Source organism: Phocoena sinus, chromosome 2 (genome assembly GCF_008692025.1).
Source record: "Phocoena sinus isolate mPhoSin1 chromosome 2, mPhoSin1.pri, whole genome shotgun sequence".
NCBI lineage: Eukaryota > Metazoa > Chordata > Mammalia > Artiodactyla > Phocoenidae > Phocoena > Phocoena sinus.
Window position 1 is genome coordinate 82121235 of NC_045764.1, and position 21798 is coordinate 82143032.

At 38.5% G+C, this 21798-nt stretch overlaps 1 protein-coding gene across 9 annotated transcripts in view; it reads left to right on the forward strand.

Annotated features, from left to right (window-relative positions):
• Window positions 1-21798, forward strand: part of MYO5A (myosin VA) — a 194244-nt gene that overhangs the window by 165179 nt on the left and 7267 nt on the right. For 5 of the 9 annotated variants that reach the window (XM_032621152.1, XM_032621156.1, XM_032621151.1 and 2 more), the window contains 8 exons: window positions 874-948; window positions 2371-2464; window positions 7755-7901; window positions 8461-8615; window positions 10396-10485; window positions 12098-12248; window positions 14375-14657; window positions 16519-16693. In XM_032621152.1, the coding sequence (XP_032477043.1) occupies window positions 874-948; window positions 2371-2464; window positions 7755-7901; window positions 8461-8615; window positions 10396-10485; window positions 12098-12248; window positions 14375-14657; window positions 16519-16693 (1170 nt within the window). The remainder of the gene's footprint in view (window positions 1-873; window positions 949-2370; window positions 2465-7754; window positions 7902-8460; window positions 8616-10395; window positions 10486-12097; window positions 12249-14374; window positions 14658-16518; window positions 16694-21798) is intronic. The other 4 variants (XM_032621160.1, XM_032621155.1, XM_032621153.1 and 1 more) reach the window with 1 other exon arrangement.

The following is a 21798-nucleotide window of genomic DNA, read 5'->3' on the forward strand; positions in this document are numbered from 1 at the left end:
GCTGGTTAAGCATTTCCCTTTCAACCTTATGCACAGTATTACTTTTCTTCTCAATTTTTAATAGCTAATACAAACATAAACTAAGCCCTCAAATTCTCAACTGGTAGAATCTAGTTAACGAGTTTGAATTTTAGGACAACCCTTCGTAGGTCAGCTGCTTCTGCCTCGCTGACTACTTATTCAGGAGAGTGGATTCAAACTTACAGATAGGGGATGATGTACTTTTTCACAATCATTATAGTGTCTCAGTCTTAATTGTGCATTTCTTTAGGAAACACTTGGGCAGATATGAAAGCAGCAGTGGGCCTAGGCTTAGTGTTCTGAGAAACTACCCTGCAAATCCTTCCCACCCACCTTCCCCCCAACACAATCACAGAAATGGTTTTTCTCCCTCCTCTAGTGGACAAGCGTCACAGGCCACCCGCAAGCTGCCTTTCAGGGAAGGAAGGCACACAGCTTCTCATCAGTCTTTCCAACGTCAAACAAGAGCTCCAACTTTGCCATTATTCTCACTTTTGTTTTAAGGGAATTCCCCACTCTTGCCACTGCTACTGGCAGCAAAGAAAGTGCAGCAACTTGTGAGCAGGTCTGAGAATTGAAATAACAGCCTTATCTGGGGAATATGGACCACAGCTCTGTTTACCTGCTAACATAGCCTGTTTCCTCTGAGCATGTGAAAATATATTTGTGTATATATAATCAGAATCATCTGTACTAGAAAAATTAGAGGGCAATGGCAGGTGACAAATCAGAGCCTTTTGAGTATACGTGGTTTCATTATTTGTGTTTTAAAATATTTTAAAATTGATTTTGCTGAGAGGTAGCATTCCCCTCACAGAGAAAAACAAATGTCCATTGTGCCTGTTTTTTCAGTATTTTGAGGAATTATATGCAGATGATCCTAAGAAGTATCAATCATATCGGATTTCACTTTACAAACGGATGATTGTATGTAAACTCAGAGTGCTTCTCTGTCGTCTTCCCTGCTAATTCTAGCCCTCTGTAACTGAAGAGCACACCGCTGCCTGCCCCGCCCCAGGAAGTCTCTTCAAAAACTGTCACAAAACCTTTCTCCCCACAGCTGTCTGTTACCCAGTGATGTTGCCTCTATCAATGTCCTACGTCCATTGTCACCTTCAGTTTGTTATTAACACTAGGCTTACAGTGTGATGGAAGCAAAATTTGAAAGATAAAGTAAAATCCAAGAAACAACTGAACGCTTTGAAATGTTAGCAACTGTTCCTTTTGAATCATTGATCTAGTATCTAAATCAGCCTTGTCTAAACTAAACTGGAAAATGAATGAATATTTGTATTTATAAAAGCTTTTCTAATCCATAACCTGAATAACAACCACAGACTTATTAAATCACTGATTTATTTCCCTTCCAAGTTCCTAGTCTGCTGTTGTCCACTTTCCTTCTTAATTATCGATCTTTTAATTATGCCGGTCATTTGAAATAATTCTTGATTAGAGAGCCAATTATCACAGTTTTTTTAACCCCCCACCTTTGAACAAACTGCTTTTGTTTTCTCTTTTTGCATAAACCATGTGGAATTATCCCTTTTTCTCTATAAACAAACTTATATCACCTGGGAGATTTTTATGGGAATGTTATCCAACCTGCCACTTGGTCTGCAGACCACTCTATCCTGTTTTCTGTCGTTATTTATTTTTTTTTAAACATCTTTATTGGAGTATAATTGCTTCACAATGGTGTGTTAGTTTGTGCTTTATAGCAAAGTGAATCAGCTATACACATACATACATCCCCATATCTCCTCCCTCTTGCATCTCCCTCCCACCCTCCCTATCCCACCTCACTGTCGTTATTTTTTAACTTACCTTTTAATTCCCAAAACTTCTTAACTTTTCTTAAGTTACAGGACTAGTTTTAGCCTCTCCAAAGGGCGGGACTCATAGAGACAGTGCTTCACACACATAGGTGTTAATCAAAAGCCCCTAAGTTCAACCATCCTTAAAACTTCCCAAAAAACTGTGTGCATTCATCAGAATTTACTTTGCCTGTTCCCCGTTTAAAAGAAAAACTTGCTACTGGAATAGCAGTACATTTTACGAGCATTTTAATTGTTGTGGAGTCTACTGGAAAAGACTCCACAGTGAGCCTGCTGTCCATCACGCTGTAAAGGAGTTTACTGCCTTGTATATTTTAACATTTGGCTTTTATTATAGCTGCATTTCCCATTGCCTGCCAGTTTTAGCCAGGTGGGGCTCCACCCATGAGCTTTCATGGAGCTTTTATGTAAAACTAACAAGTGCTGTTTCTGTAATTTTGTGTCTGCTCTCCTTCTGTGCATTTTAGAAGGTTTATTTTGGTCTTTCTGTTCTATTTCTCATTTTGATCTTTAGGATTTGATGGAACAACTCGAAAAACAAGATAAGACTGTCCGGAAACTGAAAAAACAACTGAAAGTATTTGCCAAAAAAATTGGTGAACTAGAAGGTATTTAAACATGTTTCTGTGACAGTTGCTGAACCTTGGTTTTATATGCAATACTAGTGGCTTAAAAGGTTTTTGTGTGAATATTAGGGACAATAACAAAAATGACGTTCAGCAAACCTGGCCTCCGTGGAGTGGAAATTTTCATTACTAGGTGGGCGAAAATGTTCTTTTCGTGGTAGTAATAATTTACAAAAAGAGAATTCATTCAGCAAACATCTAATGACCGTCTTCTGTAGACCAGGCACTATGCTAGGCAGTATTACATAGTGGTTAAAAGCATGGATTCTGTAGCTAAGCTTCTCGGGTTTAAATACTGCCTCTTCCACTATTAGTCATCTGATACTGGGCAAGTTACTGAACCTCTCTATGCCTCAGTGTTCCCACCTGTTAAATGGGAATGATAATGGTGTCTACCTGACACGGTTTGTAAGGGTTAAATTAATTAATATGTGGAATGCGTTTGGTATATTTCCTGACACACAGTAAATCCTATATACAACTTATTTTTATTACTGTTATTCTTAGTATTAGGGATACTAAGATGAGTAAGACAGAGTCTGTGTCCTCAAAGAACTTACATCTAATGGAGAACAAAAAGAGAAGTAAATAAGAAAAAAAAGAATTATGATTATAAAGAAATAAGATTTTAGAAAACATCTCATGATTTATATATGATGATGGGAAAACACCTTGAGAAGTGATCAAATATCGGTTATTATTATATACAAATGATTCTTGTCTTGTGGGTTAGTGTTTGTTCCTTCAGTAAGTAGGTGCCAGGGATATAGCAGTGAACAGGGCTAAAGCCACACTCTCAGCTTAGTCCAGCAATGATCTCATTGTTCAAGAGATTCTGAGACCCTCTTTGGAATTGCCTTCAGACCTATGCAGGGTATTACCATTTTGACCCATCTATTACCATTTGACCCATCTATTCTGTCATTGTCACTCTGAATAATTTTTGCTCTGCTCAAAGGGTGAAGATTCCCCATCACTGGGAATGTCCAAAAGAATCTACCATGATTAACTGTGTGGCTCTCATTCCTCCAACGTGCCAGGCCTGTCCTAACTGTTCCATCTGTTTGATCTTTTTGCTTCTCTTAGTCAAGTCCTGCTTATCCTTTGAGACCAGAGTTATATGTCACATGCTCAAGAGCAGCCTTTCCTGATCACACAGGTAGACCCTACGGCTCTACCCTCTGTGTACCGCAATTTGCCTCCCATCTTTTGTGGTTTTCACTGTCATATTTTTAGCAGTTTTTCTGTTTGAATTACTGCCTTCCTCAATGGACTATGAACTTCCTGAGCATGGTGACCACCTCTTATTTCCTCTTGTTTTCTCGGCACCTAGTATATTGTCTGACCTGTCATAATCATTCCATTTATTAAAATTTTGAACCTCTGAATTACAGAACCAGACTATATGTCTGTTGGCGGAACTTTAAAAATATTTATTCAGGGCTTCCCTGGTGGCGCAGTGGTTGAGAGTCCACCTGCTGATGCAGGGGACGCGGGTTCGTGCCCCGGTCCGGGAGGATCCCACGTGCCGCGGAGCAGCTGGGCCCGTGAGCCATGGCCGCTGAGCCTGCGCGTCCGGAGCCTGTGCTCCGCAACGGGAGAGGCCACAGCAGTGAGAGGCCCGCGTACTGCAAAAAAAAAAAAAAAAATCTTTATTCAGAGAACTTTTCTGCACTTAACTCTGCATTAATTATATCATGAGATGATAATTAGACAGCAGAGTATCCGCTTGAACGAAACTGATTTTAAGGGTATTAACTTGTAAGATTATTTTTTAAGCTCCTAATCGTTTCTTTACCATATGTTAGTAACTTTTGATAAATAGAAAAGCCATTTATTATTTTACATTTTTACTTAGCTTTCTTTGATATGTATATTTTACTTAAAGTGAAAGCTTAGAGCAATTTTAAGCCATTATCAATCAGAATTCAACCTCATCAGTTAAACTATCCTGCCAGCTATATTCTTAAATCTATAAGTACATTTGAGAAGGCAATTCATAGATTAAACAAAAAAGTCATTATGATATTCTTAAGAAAAGTTGAGTTACATAATACATATCTACAGAATAAGATGAAATAGATTTATGTGACTTGAGCGTTTGCTGAGTGCAGTGTACCTCCCCTCCCCAAGGCAGAGAAGAAAGACAACACGCTTTTCCAACACCTTTCTCTCCTGTCCCCTTATCCCCACAGTGTACAGAAAACACTGATAACCTTGTACAGCAAAGCACCTTCTAATATCTAAAAGTTTTCTTATATTTTTCTAAATATAATATACTTAAATGCTTCTGGTTTAAAATAGCAAGACTCTTACCTCTTCCTATGGGCTACACTTAATTAAGGAGACATTTTTAGAAGCCAGTGAAGACTTTTTAAATGCCAACATACATAATTTTTAGCAGAAATTATATGGCTAAATTGAGAATGTTTCAAAATTTGATATGCTTTATGCTGTATTTTAATCCAGGAGTGGGTGTTCCATCTCAATTTTCATAGAGTCGGGGAATTTAGACCTAAAAGAATTCTAGAAATCAGTTAATTATTTCATAGGAGAACAGAGCTGAGGCCCAGAAACCATAAGGGACTTCCAAAGTCTCAGCCACTTAGTGGCCAAAATGGGACTAGAACCCAAGCCTTCTGAAGAGCACTGACTTCTTTGTGTCATATTTTCCAACAGACCCTCTCTACTTATAATAATTCATTTGACTCTCAATTAAACCTGAGATCAAGATCTTCCCTGTACCAAAGTGAGGGAAGGAAAAAAAATTTTCCAATTTCCTTTCTATTTCTAGGACAAAAAGGTTCAGGAATGTTTTTCTCTCAAGCATAAAGAATCTATTATACTTGAAAATGGAAATAGATGTTGCTTCACATCTTCCTAGAAGATTGCTGTATTAGATGGAGCATTCGACTAAATGACCCCCAAGCTCCCCTGAGTCTCTTAAAAACTGGGTGGTATTCTGGCTTCTCTCTTTCAGGCTTTATATTTTCCTGATACTACGTAAGGGTTGACATTTTAATTATATGATTATTTTAATTATATGATTTGTTAAATAAATCAAGGTCATGTTGAGCTGACATCTATATTTTACCTGTGAGTTTTTGTGAAGACTCTAATCTCTGGGAAGAATTCAAAGACAGTAAAATTTTAATGAAAGTATGGCAAATTTTATCTCTGACATTTTTGTACAGAACCAAAAATATCTTCGTTAGAGATTTTGCAAAAGGAAAGTGAAGCTTTCTTTTAAAACGTAATATCTCTTAGTTAAAATATTCACCATATTCATAAATTCTGTGGTGCACAATTTTTCATATTTTAACATCTCTGAAATTAGGATGTATCTTACAGAAGTTGATGGGTTTTAGTTTAACTGGCAATATTTTTCCTTCTTTAGTGTTATATAAAATAATACTATATGTCATAATCAGTGGCACCTTAGATATGATAAAATCAGTAGGTTTAAAACATTCTTTTTGAGTTATACAGAGTCCAAATGTGTGCATTTGTTGATAAACTTAGTATGTTGAATCTGTTTTCTCCCAGTTTCCCCTCATTGAACTGTTTCTGTGGCTTAAAGCAACCAGTAACATAGATGGCAGGGATCTTATTATTTTGTTTTACATGCAGAATATATACAGGAGCTGTGAAGGTCACAGCTGTGTACTGATCCTGAGATCCTCATGCTGTTGTGTTTAAACTAATTCCAGAAATAACTTATGTAAAACTAAATAGTTTGAATCTCCTATCTCTTGTAGAGAGGCATACAAGGCATTCAGTTAGTCCTGCGGTTTTGGACTGCATCATGCATATGAAATGCTAGGTTATGGGAGGTGGCCACAGCCCTGATTTGTCCAATCACAGTATGATCGCTCTTTAGATATCATAACGTTGGTGGATGGTGGTGATTTTCAGCGCTGATAGTCCCGGTGTGTGATGCTGCGGCATAAGGTGGACGAGGTGTCACCAGGCTCTGTGCTACATGAGCAAGAGCACTGGCAGGTATTGGTGTTCTCTGTGATAACCTCATGCTGTGGAACTGGCTTCCCAGAACTAACACCGGAAGTTGCCCAGAGTGACAGGAGAAGCATGGCTGATACCTTGTGGAGTCAGCAAGATTAAACTTTCTAATGCATCTGATCTGCGTTTTGTTTGTTTGCCAGCAGTCTCTGAACTCAAACTTAAGCTACACCCAAATAGATTTCTTTTTTTTTTTTAACATCTTTATTGGAGTATAATTGCTTTACAATGTTGTGTTGGTTTCTGCTGTATAACACTAAATAGATTTCTTAACTGCCCCCCTTCCTGTAGATAAGAGAATTAAAAATCTTACTAGCATATAGCTCCACAAACACCATCATAACTCAAGTTTCCCTTTACCTTCCCTTGAATTTCCCATTCAATTCTCAATTTTGAGATGAAATTGGAGACTTTTTCTTAACTCTCAGTTTTTCTCTGGCAGCTGCCATCAACAGTGGTGATCATTTTTAACATCTGAAAGGGTTGTTAGCCAGCTGTTATACTTTAGTGGTTGCAGCTTTGTGGTGGGACTTTTAGCACTTTACTAAAAACAAACAAACAAAAAGTGAATAATATTTAGGAAATCATATTAAATACAGGTTGTTTTATCTGCTCATGATTTCTTTGGGAGTGAGGGGTGACAGAACATTAAGCCTTTTCCTTATGAAGGCTTTGTGAGAAATAATACATTTCACATCAACTAGTGTGAAGAAACTCGGTTCTACCAGCTATCTTGATGTGGTTTGAACTGATTGCAATGGTACATTTAAAGTAAATGTTCTTTTTCTTTAATGACCAGATTCATAGAGCTAAAGGTAAAGGGGAATCTTTTATAGTCTGGCTGCCTCTTTGTAGAATATTGCTTTTTCCTTCTGTAAATTAAAGTCGAAATATATTTAGATATTTATGATTGATACTGATTAGTTAACTAAGAAGTTAAACCACTTACTTTGGAGACATTTAATCTTATTACAAAGTAAACCTTATTACCAAAAAAAATGCTTTTGAATCTAGTAAGATTCTTTGGTGTTCATAGTAGCCAAGCACTAGTGGTTGTTAGAGTGACATTACCGTATAATTTTATCATCTATCCACCCAGTTTTACCAGAAAAAATACTGAAAGAAGGGACAATTAAGTGGTAAATATGGCAAACTTCTGTTGTTATAGAGTTTACTTAAAATTATAGGAACATGGAAACCTCTCATCTTTTCTACCTGGAAGACATTTTTCTTCTTTTTGTTTCTGATGAAGTGGGCCAAATGGAGAACATATCCCCAGGACAGATCATTGATGAGCCCATTCGTCCAGTCAACATTCCCAGAAAAGAAAAGGATTTCCAAGGAATGCTGGAATACAAGAAGGAGGATGAGCAAAAACTTGTTAAGAACTTGATTCTGGGCAAGTATTTCCTGCGTGAGATAAAAGGTCTTTCTGGTACATGTGTCAGTGGTGGAAAAGGCTAGTCACTCATTTATTAAATATTCACACTGGTTTCTTTAGTCATCCTTGACTGCTGTGCGTATAGTGCTGTAGCAGCATCCTGACCACATCATGGATGTCAGTCACACTGCAGGGACACTTGGTAGGACCCACCTAACTCCTGGAAGAGCAGGTTCCATAGGGAATGAAGAGTTTAGTTTGGGATGGGCTTAGTTTGACATGCCTGAGCAGAGATGTCAAAAGCCACTTGATACATGAGCCTAGAATTCAAAGGAAAAGTCAGGGCAGGAGATAGACATTTGGGAGTTGTTGTATAAGCAGCTAAGATTCACATGTTCCTACCCTCAAGAATTTCTCCACTTAGTCAGCCTTTAAAATATGCTTTTTTAAAAACACGACCTATTTACCCTGAATGATTGAACTCTTACTTGAGAGCTGTGCTTTTGTATCTCAAAAAGCATTCCTCGTGAAGACTTTCAAAGTTATATAAGATTATTTTTCCTCTTTTCTTTTTTAGAACTGAAGCCACGTGGTGTAGCAGTCAATTTGATTCCAGGGTTACCAGCGTATATCCTGTTTATGTGTGTTCGACACGCTGACTACCTGAATGATGATCAGAAAGTAAGGTCGCTGCTAACATCAACAATAAACAGCATCAAAAAAGTATTAAAGGTCAGTTCATGTTCAACAAAATTCTCATAATGAATATGAATGATGACAGAGTCTGCACAGAGGTATTTTTCCTTCCTTAGACTTGAGCTAAGTTTCCAGTTATGACCACTTTCTAGTCTTAATCTATACCTTCCATTGTAGGAAACATTCATTCTGTAAAGTGTCTATGTGCCTTCTTTCAAAACAGGGCTCAGGTTGAACAGTAATCAAAATTAAGTCAATATACTTGATTGTGAAGCAAATTCAGTTTCGTCATAGAAGTTTTCTGCTTTGAGGTCTTAGAAGTAAATTAAAAATACCTAGTGAAGTTCATATATACAGGGAATATGATGCTATAGTTAAAATAGGTATTAAGTAAGTTTAGTAATACCTAGCCCATTCATATAAAAAGATGTTTGATAAAACATTTAAAATTCTCTTCTGACTTTTCTTCCCATTATTCTCCAGCTCATCTCATAATTTTCCTTGTTACCTTAAATGCCTGGTTCCATGTGAGAAGCAACACACAGATACTAATCAGAGAGGAAAGACTTGGAAAAGGCAGCAAAGTTACATAATAGAACAGAAAGCCCTGCATAACTCAGTAATCACTGAGTCACTTGCGTGATCATCCTCTTGACAATCTAGAAAAACAGTGAACATTAACCTTAGTTTTAACCATTTTTCAGTTCTGTGGCATTAAGTACATTCATACTGTTGTATAACCATCACCACCATCATCTCCAGAACTTTTTCATCTTCCCCATCTGAAACTCTGTACCCATTAAACACACCCTCCCCCAGCCCCTGGTCATAACTTTTAATGCCGGTTCTCAGTCCCTCCTGCACAGATAGTCTATGTGGTTACTTTCTACAGTGCTTACTAAAGTGGAGTTTCTGAATATTTAACATTCAAACATTGATGAATGTCTTCTGAATGTAACTCATTTAATTTTTGGTGTATTGATGCTGTATTACATTTGGATAGACGAGTTTTACTACTTCTTAAGTCAACTCCTACAAAGACAACAAAGCCAAATCGTAAAGTTTTCTCCCTCTCATCTTACTTGCAAGATGAGAAAATTTGGATAAATTCTTCCAAATTTATCTAATTTGACTAATTATTGTACCAAATTGTTTAAAGATTAAAAAGGAGTAGATACTTGAACACAGCACCCTTTTGATACCATTTTAAATGGATGTGCATTTGTTTCACATCCTTTTTTAAACTGAAGTGTATTTGTCGTGTGTCCCTGGTTTGATTTCGCAGAGGTGGTTTGACACGTGGCCCACACCTGATGAAGAGCCAAACTCTCCACTGCTCTGCACAGGGCTTCCTCCATTCCATTTCTGATTAGCTCCCCAGAAATTTTATCTTATCATTGACAAGATTTTTAACCTAATCTGGGTTTCAGTGCTTCACAGTATTTGTAATTCCCTTTTGTGCCTTTAGTCCTCTCTGATTCCCTTCAGTAACCCTCAGGGAAGTGAGTTTGGGTAAGCTGTGGCTTGGTGAATTGTTTTCTGCTTAAAGGGACTGCTAAGCGAATATCAATTGCATGACCAGGCATCATTTTCTAATGGCATTTTCTAATTGCCAAGCAAAGTAACAAACAACCAGTGAACCCAGTGGTTGAAATTCTCTAGCAACGATATGAGGCTTTACAACTGCAATGTGATTTATTTTTATAACTGTTGTTAATGGTGAGTGAAGGAAATGGGCCTTCTGGTATCTGTTTGGTTTTCTCAGGCTATTATTTCCCTAAGGAAAAAGCTAATTTAGGCTTATTCTCTCTTTCAGAAAAGAGGTGATGATTTTGAAACTGTCTCCTTCTGGCTTTCTAACACATGCCGATTTTTGCACTGTTTGAAGCAGTACAGTGGAGAAGAGGTGAGAAAGCCTTGATCGCAAAACCAGCATGCTATACTTTCTCTGACCTTTTTAAGGAAAAAAATTTAAAGCACAAACTATTTAGCCATTTGTTAATTTAGAAACCTGAATTCAGAGGTGGCTTGGAAGTTCATAGCTTTGTTTGGTGTTCATTATTTACAAAACTGACTTGGGAAGTGACATAGTTTCTTCCCTCGGAGAGTTTGTATTATGAGCAAGCACAGCAGAAATAAAATGAGCATTGGTCATTGAATGGTTATCACACTGAAACTTTTTGTTAAGATGTGAAAATGGGCTTTTCAAGGACTGATGTAGGAATATTGAGCTATTTAAAGAAATTAATCCATTTTGGCTTGTGTAATACATTAAAGGTGATCAAGGTAAAACATGTCTCTTTAGATTTGTCCATAGATATTTTTGCTTTTGCTTATAGTGATGTGGTCATCAGTTGCTTAATAGACTTCATATTTCAAAACTATGTAATATATTAATAATTATCATTTATTAAGGGCTGCTTAGTATGTATCAGACAGCATTTATTGTACATTATGTTGTTTAATTCTTGTTTAACATCTCAGTGAGGTCGGAATTATAACCCAGTTTTACAGATGAGGAAACTAAATCTCATCACTTTGCCCAAGTGCTCTCAGTCATAAGGAGCTGAGCTAGGATTCTGGGTCTGTCCACCTCCAAGAGCCTCTGTCCATAACCACTGCCCTTCATACCTCCCCATCCTTTGCCAGGAGGGCAGGCAGAGAAGCTGAGCAGTAGTACTTTCTGAGCACCCACAGGCTAGGGGCAGAGGACTGTCCTGGCAGATGATGGGAAATGCAATATGAGCAAGACATGGTCCTTGAGCAGATGGGACTAGCAGAACAGAATCCTCCAGAAGGCCTATTAACTGTCCTTTCAGTCCCCAGTTCTAGACCATGTTGTTAAGTAGGTTGCAGGGAGGCAGATGCTTGAGTGTGGGCAGAATCCATCAAATAGGCAATTGTCTTTGTCAGGCAGTGCCTGACAGAAGTACCTGCCTGTACAGTTGGCTTTCCATTTTAACAAATACCACCAAAAGATTCCATTCTAAGCTCAGACTGAGAATCATGTGTGGATACAGTAAAATATAGTAAAGAGAATTTTTTTATTTATTCACCAGTCTCTGTAGACATTGATCAATTTTAAGAAGATTATTTACGTCCTTCCAGTGTAGTATTTATAAATAGGGCTATATTTAATGAACTGAAGTTAAGAGATTACCACTTTAGATAATTTAGTGCTTGGCAGTGAACCAGCTGTTTCATAAGTGAAAACACTCATTAGTTTTTTTTTCAAATCAAGTTCCCCCATCTTGTTTCATTGACATTGCTGGTGGAAAAGCTTAAATGCTAGGTTGCCAAGTTTAGATTATTCAAACGCTAGTAAGAAGTGGAAGGGGAGACGTGATGGAAACAAACACACAGAATTTGAGAAGGAGTATCCTGGCATTTATGTGTAGGTTGGAATGGGAACTCTTTGGAGAAAGGAAAAAATAGCATGAGGATGCCGATCAAATGAGAGAGTTAAACAGAAGACATTTCACTTCATCTGTATCATTAACTCTCCATTATGGCTCTAGGGCTTTATGAAACACAACACATCTCGCCAGAATGAACACTGCCTCACCAATTTTGACCTGGCTGAGTACCGACAGGTGCTAAGTGACTTGGCCATTCAGATCTACCAGCAGCTCGTGCGGGTGTTAGAGAACATCCTTCAGCCAATGATCGGTAAGGCCAGGGCATATTGCTGACATCCAGGTCTGTCTACCTCATGTGTCCGCCAATAGATGACCACCAGTGGCACATGTGTTGGAGCATGTATTCATATGGAGAACATAAAGTAGTAAGACTCAGTCTCAAAATTAGCTGAGGAATCCCAGAACCCCAGCCATGATGAACTGGGGTGCCTCAAAATCACTGCTTCCACATGATGGAAATGGCAGTATATAGTTTACTTCCCTAATGTGTAATGCCTCTCTCTTATGATTGGGTCATGCTTTATACCCAGCAGTAGACCTCAGACCTCATCCAGTTTTCAAAAACACTTTAAACTTTGGTCTAACATACTACTACACAGAGCTTCCTAGGAACCCATCTGAAATGAAGGAGGCTTGGGAGGGTATGTAGTTTGCCTATTAGGCTACAGTAAGAGGGCTGGGAAGGTACCATGGCAACAAGAACAGGTCTCAGACACTCCATGCTGAGTGGAACATCTCATGACCCCTATGGAATTGTTAAAAGCAATTTGGTTTAAAGTAGCAGTTTCTCATTGGATGAGAAACTGGGGTGTGTGTGTGTGTGTGTGTGTGTGTGTTTCTATGTATGTGTGATTTCATGTACCTATCTTTATATGTGTGTACTCACTCTGGGTGTGTATTTATGTATCGTTCTACCAGTATTCCTTTGGAATGTGTAGCAGGTGTGAAATAGGAATTAGAAGGCATGTACAAATTGCAGGCTGCTAATTTTGAATGCATTGAACTTTTTTTTTAATTTTTTAAGTTACCAAACTGTATTATTGTCAAGCAAATTATCAACAGCCTCTTAAGGCTACTACCAGTTACCCTTTCTTTCCCCATCTATGTGTTTTCCACATTTCTACAACTTCGTCTCACCTCTGTGGGCTCCTAGTGTCCCATTTTTTATTGCAGGCCCCCCTTTAACCAACTAGAAACATAGAAGGCTGAGGAAGCCATGGGGGATGGCAGTGGTTTCTTCAGCTGACGCCTAAAAGGTCATGAATTTAAAGCAACCTAGGTCAGCAAAAATGCTTGAGGTAACACAGATGCAGAGGTCAGCTTCAGTCCATTCTCTTCTACTTTTGCCTGGTTTCATTGGCTAAATAAGAAATTTTACCTTTAGATGTGCCACTAGCTGCATCTCCCAATGATTTTACAACAACAAATGTTTTGAGTCAGTATGAGGTTCTTTGGAAGCTGCATTTAGCTCTAGGACATATAACAATGAATCAGGAATGGCCCCTGCTCTCAAGGGGGCTTCCAGTCCAGGGAGTGGGCATCCCAAAACCATCCTAGAGGAGGCATAAGCCAAATGCTGCAAGGGCGTAATAGAGGGAGCAGCAGTGCCCCAGATGAGAAGACTGAGTCCTGGGAGGCTAAGGCCAGCCCGAGGTCTCCCTGCTGTTGTGGGAAGCTCAGGGCAAGGAAGGGCCCAGCTCTCTAGCCCCACACAACTGCCCTCTCCCAAGTCTTCTCCAAGACCACTGCCTGATCTCCTGCCTTTCTTGCTACTTGATTTGTTTGCCTCTGGGGCTCAATATTACTGGAGAATTTTTTGTGTGTGTGTGGTATGCGGGCCTCTCACTATTGTGGCCTCTCCCGTTGTGGAGCACAGGCTCCGGACGCACAGGCTCAGTGGCCATGGCTCACGGGCCGAGCCGCTCCGCGGCATGTGGGATCTTCCCGGACCAGGGCACGAACCTGCATCCCCTGCATCAGCAGGCAGACTCTCAACCACTGCACCACCAGGGAAGCCCTACTGGAGAATTTTTATCTTCTCCCTAACTGCTCCATACATCTCTCTCAAAAACCCTCCCAAGATACCTCACACGTGCTATTACAAGGCTTCATATTTCAGAAAATGGGCCATTAAGAGTTCTTAATTTCATGGTAAATTTTTGAATTTAAGAATTATTACTATTTTTTTGAATTTAAGAATTATTCCTTCATTAAAGTTTAAAATCCAGAAGCCCTTTTATTGAGTTCTTTTTCCCACTATGTTGATACTCAAATCATTTTCATAAACTGAATGTGTGTATGTCTGTGTCTTTGTGTGTGTGTGTGCGCACGCTTCCTTCCAGATCTTCTTTTCTGACACTTGAACTTCTCTTGCAGTCTCCGGAATGCTAGAGCATGAAACCATTCAGGGTGTGTCTGGGGTGAAGCCCACAGGGCTAAGAAAGCGAACCTCCAGCATTGCTGATGAGGGTACCTACACACTGGACTCCATCCTGCGGCAGCTCAACTCTTTCCACTCAGTCATGTGTCAGCACGGCATGGACCCCGAACTGATCAAGCAGGTGGTCAAGCAGATGTTCTACATCGTGGGGGCCGTCACACTGAACAACCTCCTCCTCCGGAAGGACATGTGCTCCTGGAGTAAAGGCATGCAGATCAGGTGAGCGAACGCCAACAGCTGCCATGGCCTTTCCATGCTGCCCAACCGCTTGCCAGGGCTCGTGTGAGGCTAGTGTACCTGATGTCCACTGTCCCCCCCACCGACTCCCCGCCAGGCGAGCAGCCAGGGCAGACCGAGCACAGAGCTGCTTCCTCTTGTCTGGCTGGACCCTCCACTCTCATTCGTGATTGCTCCTGGCCGTGCCTAGCAACCCACTGCTTGTTAGGAACCTGCTCCATGTGAAGATAACTCGTTATTGTTTTTTTAAAGGGAACATTATTTATTTTTATTTATTTATTTTTGGCTGTGTTGGGTCTTCGTTGCTGTGGGGGCTATTCTTTGTTGTGGTGCGCGGGCTTCTCATTGTGGTGGATTCTCTTGTGGAGCACGAGCTCTAGGCATGCGGGCTTCAGTAGTTGTGGCACGTGGGCTCAGTAGTTCTGGCTTGCGGGCTCTAGAGCACAGGCTCAGTAGTTGTGGCACGTGGGCTCAGTAGTTGTGGCTTGCTGTCTCTAGAGCGCAGGCTCAGTAGTTGTGACGCACAGGCTTAGTTGCCCCGCGGCATGTGGGATCTTCCCGGACCAGGGCTCAAACTCGTGTCCCCTGCATTGGCAGGCGGATTCTTAACCACTACGCCACCAGGAAAGCCCCGATAACTCGTCAGAGGGAGTGGGGAGATGATGAAAACTACATAAAGATGAGATAGCTGCTTCCTCTCCTTTTGTGTGTGTTTTAATTGTACAATAACAAAATATCAAATTATAATGAAGATTGCTAATGTTTGATTGCTCTTATAAATTTATTTTGACAAAATACCTTTTTGTACCTATGGCAACAAGAACATGTCTAATAGATCTTTTACTGATGTTTGAAATACGCCCCTCTCTATTTTAAGATAAGCTGTGCTCAATTTTGTCCAGCTGCTCCTCAGCATAACCTTATTAGCATAATGGAATTTTTTTTTCAAATAATTTATTTTAAAACAGCTAGAAAATTCACCAAGAGGGGGAAGAAGGATTTCTCCTATGAAAGCCTGTAGTTAATCTCAGGAAGCGTTGGCTTTCTTTTCAAATTTTCCATTACTCACATCCACTGTAGGTAGTGGTAAGAAGATAATGCTTTCCACTCAGGTCGTAGAATTTATTTTTCTGCAAGCTCTGTTCATACCTATGAAGCCCCTCTTTGCCTAATTACTAAGTCCTGACTGTGGGTCCATTTATCTCACTCTCATTTGCGAACCACTATCACTTGGTTGGCCACCTCTTAAAACCTCGCATCTGTGTAGTTTCTATGTCTCTCTTCATATTTGGGGTCTTTGTCTCTTCCCGCGGCCCCCACTTGCCCTTCTCGCCTTCATCCCTGAGCTCCCTCAGGCCACTACCTCCATCACCCAGACTCTTCCCTAAAGAGGGCCGGAGCACAGGGTCTATGTGGGGATCTTGTTATTATGTCTACTAGCTTGGAGTCTGACTTAAGGAAGAGAGAGTACTTAAAGGATTATCAATTCTCACCTCTCAAGTTGTAAGAAACTATAAAGTGTTTTCTGCTTGGCTCTTTAATAAGGACACAGCCATATTATGTGTTCTATTTTGGGTTTTAGCACATCTTATTTCATAACTTGCTGTAATGGCTACATTTCTATCTCCCATTAAAGAGAATTATAGTCTCTAGAATTATACCTACTCTTAATATAATTATGATTATAAACCTCCTGATTATGTATAGTGATAAATTTTTAAGCACAGCTAATGATTTAAAAAAACAATTTCACTGAAATTCCTGACAAAGCCATGCACAGAAAAATTAAGACATTTATGATAACATTCAGTAAATTTGCATCACCCCCCTTTTTCTGGCATAGGTACAATGTCAGTCAACTAGAAGAATGGCTGCGTGACAAGAATCTGATGAATAGTGGGGCTAAGGAAACCCTGGAACCTCTCATTCAGGCTGCTCAGCTTTTGCAAGTGAAAAAGAAAACAGATGATGATGCAGAAGCCATTTGTTCCATGTGCAATGCTTTAACTACTGCCCAGGTAAGGCGATTTTCCCTATTATAAAACAAGTTAACATTCATCAACGGTGACATTGGGAAGTAAAGAAGGCTTCTAGCTATTGCTTTTGTCTCTGAGCTGACTTCATCTGTGTCAGAGATGATATATATCAATATTGTAGATCTTGAAGAAGGGAGATTTTACCACAAAGTATATTTCAGTACTAGTCACAGTCCTGCACATTCAACATTCAGTACCTATTTATCCACTCTCTACACTGTTCTATATAATGTTCTAGCCACTAAGATAAAACCATGAACAAAACAAAGTCCCTGTTTTCATGGGGGTGTACATTCTACACATTCTATGGAGTTTGTACTCCATAAAAGAATTTTCCATATTATTTAATAATTGAATGATTCTTTAGACTTCTCTATTTTAAGACAAATAATTGTGTTTTTTTAATTGAAATATAGCTGATGTATAATATGATGTTAGTTTCAGGTATACTACACAGTGATTTGACATTTCCATACATTATAAAATGATAACCGTGATAAGTCTAGCAATCATATGTCCCCATACAAAGTTATTACAATATTATTAACCATATTCCTTATATTGTAGATTACATCCATATGCTTTATTTATTTATTTTATAACTGGAGGTTTGTACCTCTTAATCCCCTTCACCTATTTTAATACCCCATGCCCCTCCCCTCTGGCAACCACCCATTTGTTCTCTGTATCTGTGAGTATATTTTCATTTTTTTGGTTTCTTTGTTTTGTTTTTTGGATTCCACATATAAGTGAGCTCTTATAGTATTTGTCATTGTCTGACTTATTTCACTTAGCATAATGTCTGCAAAGTCCATTCATAGTGTTGCAAATGGCAATATTTCATTCTTTTTTATGACTAAGTGATATTCTTGTGTGTGTGTGTGTGTGTGTGTGTGTGTGTGTGTGTGTGTACACCAGTATTCTTTATCCATTTGTCTGTCGACAGACACTTAGATTGCTTCCATATCTTGGCTATTGTAAATAATGCTGCAATGAACAGAGGGGTGCATATATCTTTTCAAACTAGTGTTTTTGTTGTCTTTGGGAAAATACCCAGAAGTGGAATGGCTGGGTTGTATCATAGTTGTATTTTTAATTTTTTGAGCAACCTCCATAGTGGCTGCACCAATTTACATTCCCACCAGCAGTGCACGAGGATTCCCTTTTCTCCACATCCTCACCAACACTTACTATCTGTTGTCTTTTTGATAATAGCCATTCTGACTAGTATGAGGTAGTACTTCATTGTGGTTTTGATTCGTATTTCTCTGGTGATTAGTGATGTTGAGCATTTTTTCATGTGCCTGTTGCCCATCAGTATGTCTTCTTTGGAAAAATGTCTGTTGAGTTCCTCTGCCCATTTTTTTAATCAGGTCATTTGTTTTTTTGATTTGAGTTATATGAATTCTTTGTATATTTTGGATATTAACCCCTTATTAGATATATTATTTGCAAATATTTTCTTCCATTCAGTAGGCTGCTTTTTCATTTTGTGGATAATTTCTTTCACTGTGCAAAAGTTTTTTAGTTTGATGTGGTCCCATTTGTTTATTTTTGCTTTTGTTTCTCTTGCCTGAGGAGACAGATCAAAAAAATATTGCTAAGACCAGTGTCAAAAATGTACTGCTTGTATTTTCTTCTAAGAGTTTAAGGTCCTAAATTTAAGTCCTTAATCCATTTTGAGTTTATTTTTCTAAGTGGTATGAAAAAATGGTCTAGTTTGATTCTTTTGTGTATAGCTGTCCAGTTTTCACAACACCATTTCCTGAAGAAACTGTCTTTTCCACATTGTATATTCTTGCCTCCCTTACTGTAGATTAATTGACCGTAAAAGAGTAGGTTTATTTCTGGGTTCTCTTTCCTTTTCCATCAATCTATGTGTCAGTTTTTGTGCCAGTACCATACTGTTTTGATTACTGTAGCTTTTTAGTATGGTTTGAAATCAGGGAGTATGATACCTCTAGCTTTGTATTAGTACTTCTTTCTCAAGATTGCTTTGGCTACTCAGTTTTTTGTGTTTCCATACAAATTTTAGAATTATTTGTTCTGTGAATAATGCTTTTGGTATTTTGATAGAGATTGCATTGAATATGTAGTTACCTTGGGTAATATTGTCATTTTAACCATATTAATTCTTCCACTTTATGAGCCCGGTACATCTTTCTATTTGTTTGTGTCATCTGTACTTTCTTTTATCAATGTCTTATAGTTTTCCAAGTTCAGGTCTTTCACTTCCTTGTTTAGATTTATTCCTAGGTATTTTATTCTTTTTGGTGCAATTATAAATGGGATTGTGTTCTGATAATTTATTATTAGTGTATAGAAATGCAAGAGTTGTCTGTATATTAATTTTGTATCCTGAAACTTTACTGAATTCATTTATTGGTTCTAATAGTTTCTTGGTGGCATCTTTAGGATTTTCTATATACAGTTTCCTGTCATCTGCAAACAGTGACAGTTTTACTTCTTCCGTTTCAATTTGGATTCCTTTTACTTTTTTTTTCCTGTCTAATTTCTGTGGCTAAGATTTTCAGTACCATTTTGAATAAAAGTGGTGAGAATGGGCATCCTTGTTTTGTTAGAGGAAATGCTTTCACCGTTTTACCATGAGTATGATGTTGACTGTGGGTTTGTCATATATGTGTTTTATTATGTTGAGGTATGTTCCGTCTATAACCACTTTGTTGAGAGTTTTTATCATTAATGGATGTTGAGTTTTGTCAAAAGCTTTTTCTGCATCTATTGAGATGATCATATGATTTTCATTCTTCAGTTTGCTAATGGGGTGTATCACATTGACTGTTTTGTAGTAATTGTAAAATCCTTGCATCCCTGAGATAATTTCCACTTGATCGTGTTGTATGATTCTTTTAATGTTCTGTTAAATTCAATTGGCAAATATTTTGTTGAGGATTTCTACAACTATGTTCATCAGTGATACTGACCTATAATTTCCTTTTTTGTGGTATTTTTGTCTGGTTTTGGTATCAGGGTGATGTGGACTCGCAGAATGAGTTCAGAAGTTTTCCTTTCTCTTCTGTTCTTTTGGAATAGATTGAGATGGGTAGATTCAGGTGTTAACTCTTATATTTGGCAGAATTCCCCTGTGAAGCCATCTAGTCCTAGATATTTGTTTGTTGGGAGTTTTTTGATTACTGATTTGATTTAATTACTTGTAATTTGTCCATATTTTCTATTTCTTCCTGATTCAGTCTTGGGAGACTGTACATTTCTAAGAACTTATCCATTTCTTCTAGGTTGTCCATTTTATTGGCATATAATTATTCATAATAATGTCTTACGATCGTTTGTATTTCTGTGATGTCAGTTGTAACTTCTCTCTTTCATTTCTGATTTTATGTATTTGGGCCCTCTCTCTTTTTGTCTTGATAAATGTGGCTAATAGTTTATCAATTTTGTTTATCTTTTCAAAGGACCAGCTCTTAGTTTCATTGATTTTTATTCTGTTGTTTTTGTAGTCTCTATTTCATTCATGTCCTTTCTGATTTCTTTTCTTTCTACTAACTTTGGATTTTGTTTGTTCTTCTTTTTCTAGTTCCTTTAGGTATAAGGTTAAATTGTTTATTTGAGATTTTTCTTGTTTCTTGACCTAGGCTTTTATCTCTTAAACTTTTCTCTTCCCTCCCTTTTCATATTTCTAGTTGTGGCCTTTTCTTTTCCACTTAGAGAAGTCCCATTAAAAAAATAAAAATATAAACATAAAGCTAGTTTGATGGTGCTGAACTCCTTTAGCTTTTGCTTGTCTGTAAAACTCTTTATCTCTCCTTCAAATATGAATGATAACCTTGCCAGGTAGAATATTCTTGGTTATAGGTTTTTTCCTTTTATTACTTTGAATATATCACCCCACACCCTTCTGGCCTGTAAAATTTCTGCTGAAAAGTCTGCTGATGTTGTTATGGGAGTCCCTTTTTATGTAACTAGTTGCTTTTCTCTTGATGCTTTTAAGATTTTCTCTTTATCTTAAATTTTTGCCATTTTAATTATAATCTGTCTTGGTGTGGACCTCTTTGGGTTAGCCTTGTTTGAGACTCTGTGCTTACTGGATCTAGATGTCTGTTTCCTTTCCCAGCTGTTATTTCTTCAAATAAGTTCTCTGTCCCTTTCTCTCTGTCTTCTCCTTCTGGAACCCCTACGATGTGAGTATTAGTGCACTTAAGTTGTCCCAGAGGTCTCTTAAACCATCCTCATTTTTTTTCATTCTTTTTTGTTGTTGTTCAGTTTCAGTGATTTCCACTATTGTCTTCCAGCTCAGCTCACTGATCCATTCCTCTGTATAATTTAGTCTGCTGTTGTATTCTTCAGCTCTTTTGGTTCTTCTTTATATTTTCTAACTCTTTGTTGAAGTTCTCACTATATTCATCCCTTCTTCTCCTGAGTTCACTGAGCATCTTTATAATCATAACCTTGTAGATTGCTCATCTCCACTTCTATTAGTACTTTTTCTGAGGTTATGTCTCATTCCTTTGTTTGGAACATATTGCTCTGTCTTCTCATTTTGCCCAGTTTGCTGTCTTTTTTCTGTGTATTAAGTAGCTCATATACATTTCCCAATATTAAAGAAGGAAACATCCTATAGCACTCAGAAGCATGCTGCCCTCTTGTCACCAGAGCTATATGTCTAGGGGTACCCGCTATGTGGGCTGTGTAGGCCCTTCTGTTGTGGCAGGGCTGAACTACTGTTGGCTCAGTGGTGGGTGGGGCTGGCCCCTGGCCTGGTTGGCTGCCCCACCCTGTTTCCTTTGGTTTCTGCTGCCCATTTTTTGGCAGGGCCAGCTTATAGCACGGCTGGTCACAGGGCTCATGGGAGGCCAGGGCTGGTGCTGGCCCATTGGTAGGTAGTTAAGCCCTCAGCACTAATTAGCTAGAGGGAGGATTCCAAAATGGTGCTGAGGGGCAATAACTGATCGTTCAGGGAAAGTCTTATTTAGCTGTGCATTGAATTTAAGGAAATGAAAAGATGGGAAGGGCATTTGAGAACAATGGCCACAGCATGAAGCAAGGCATAGGCATAAACATACCCACATTTCTTTTGCCTAGTTATTTCTGTGCTGACTCTTGGATTT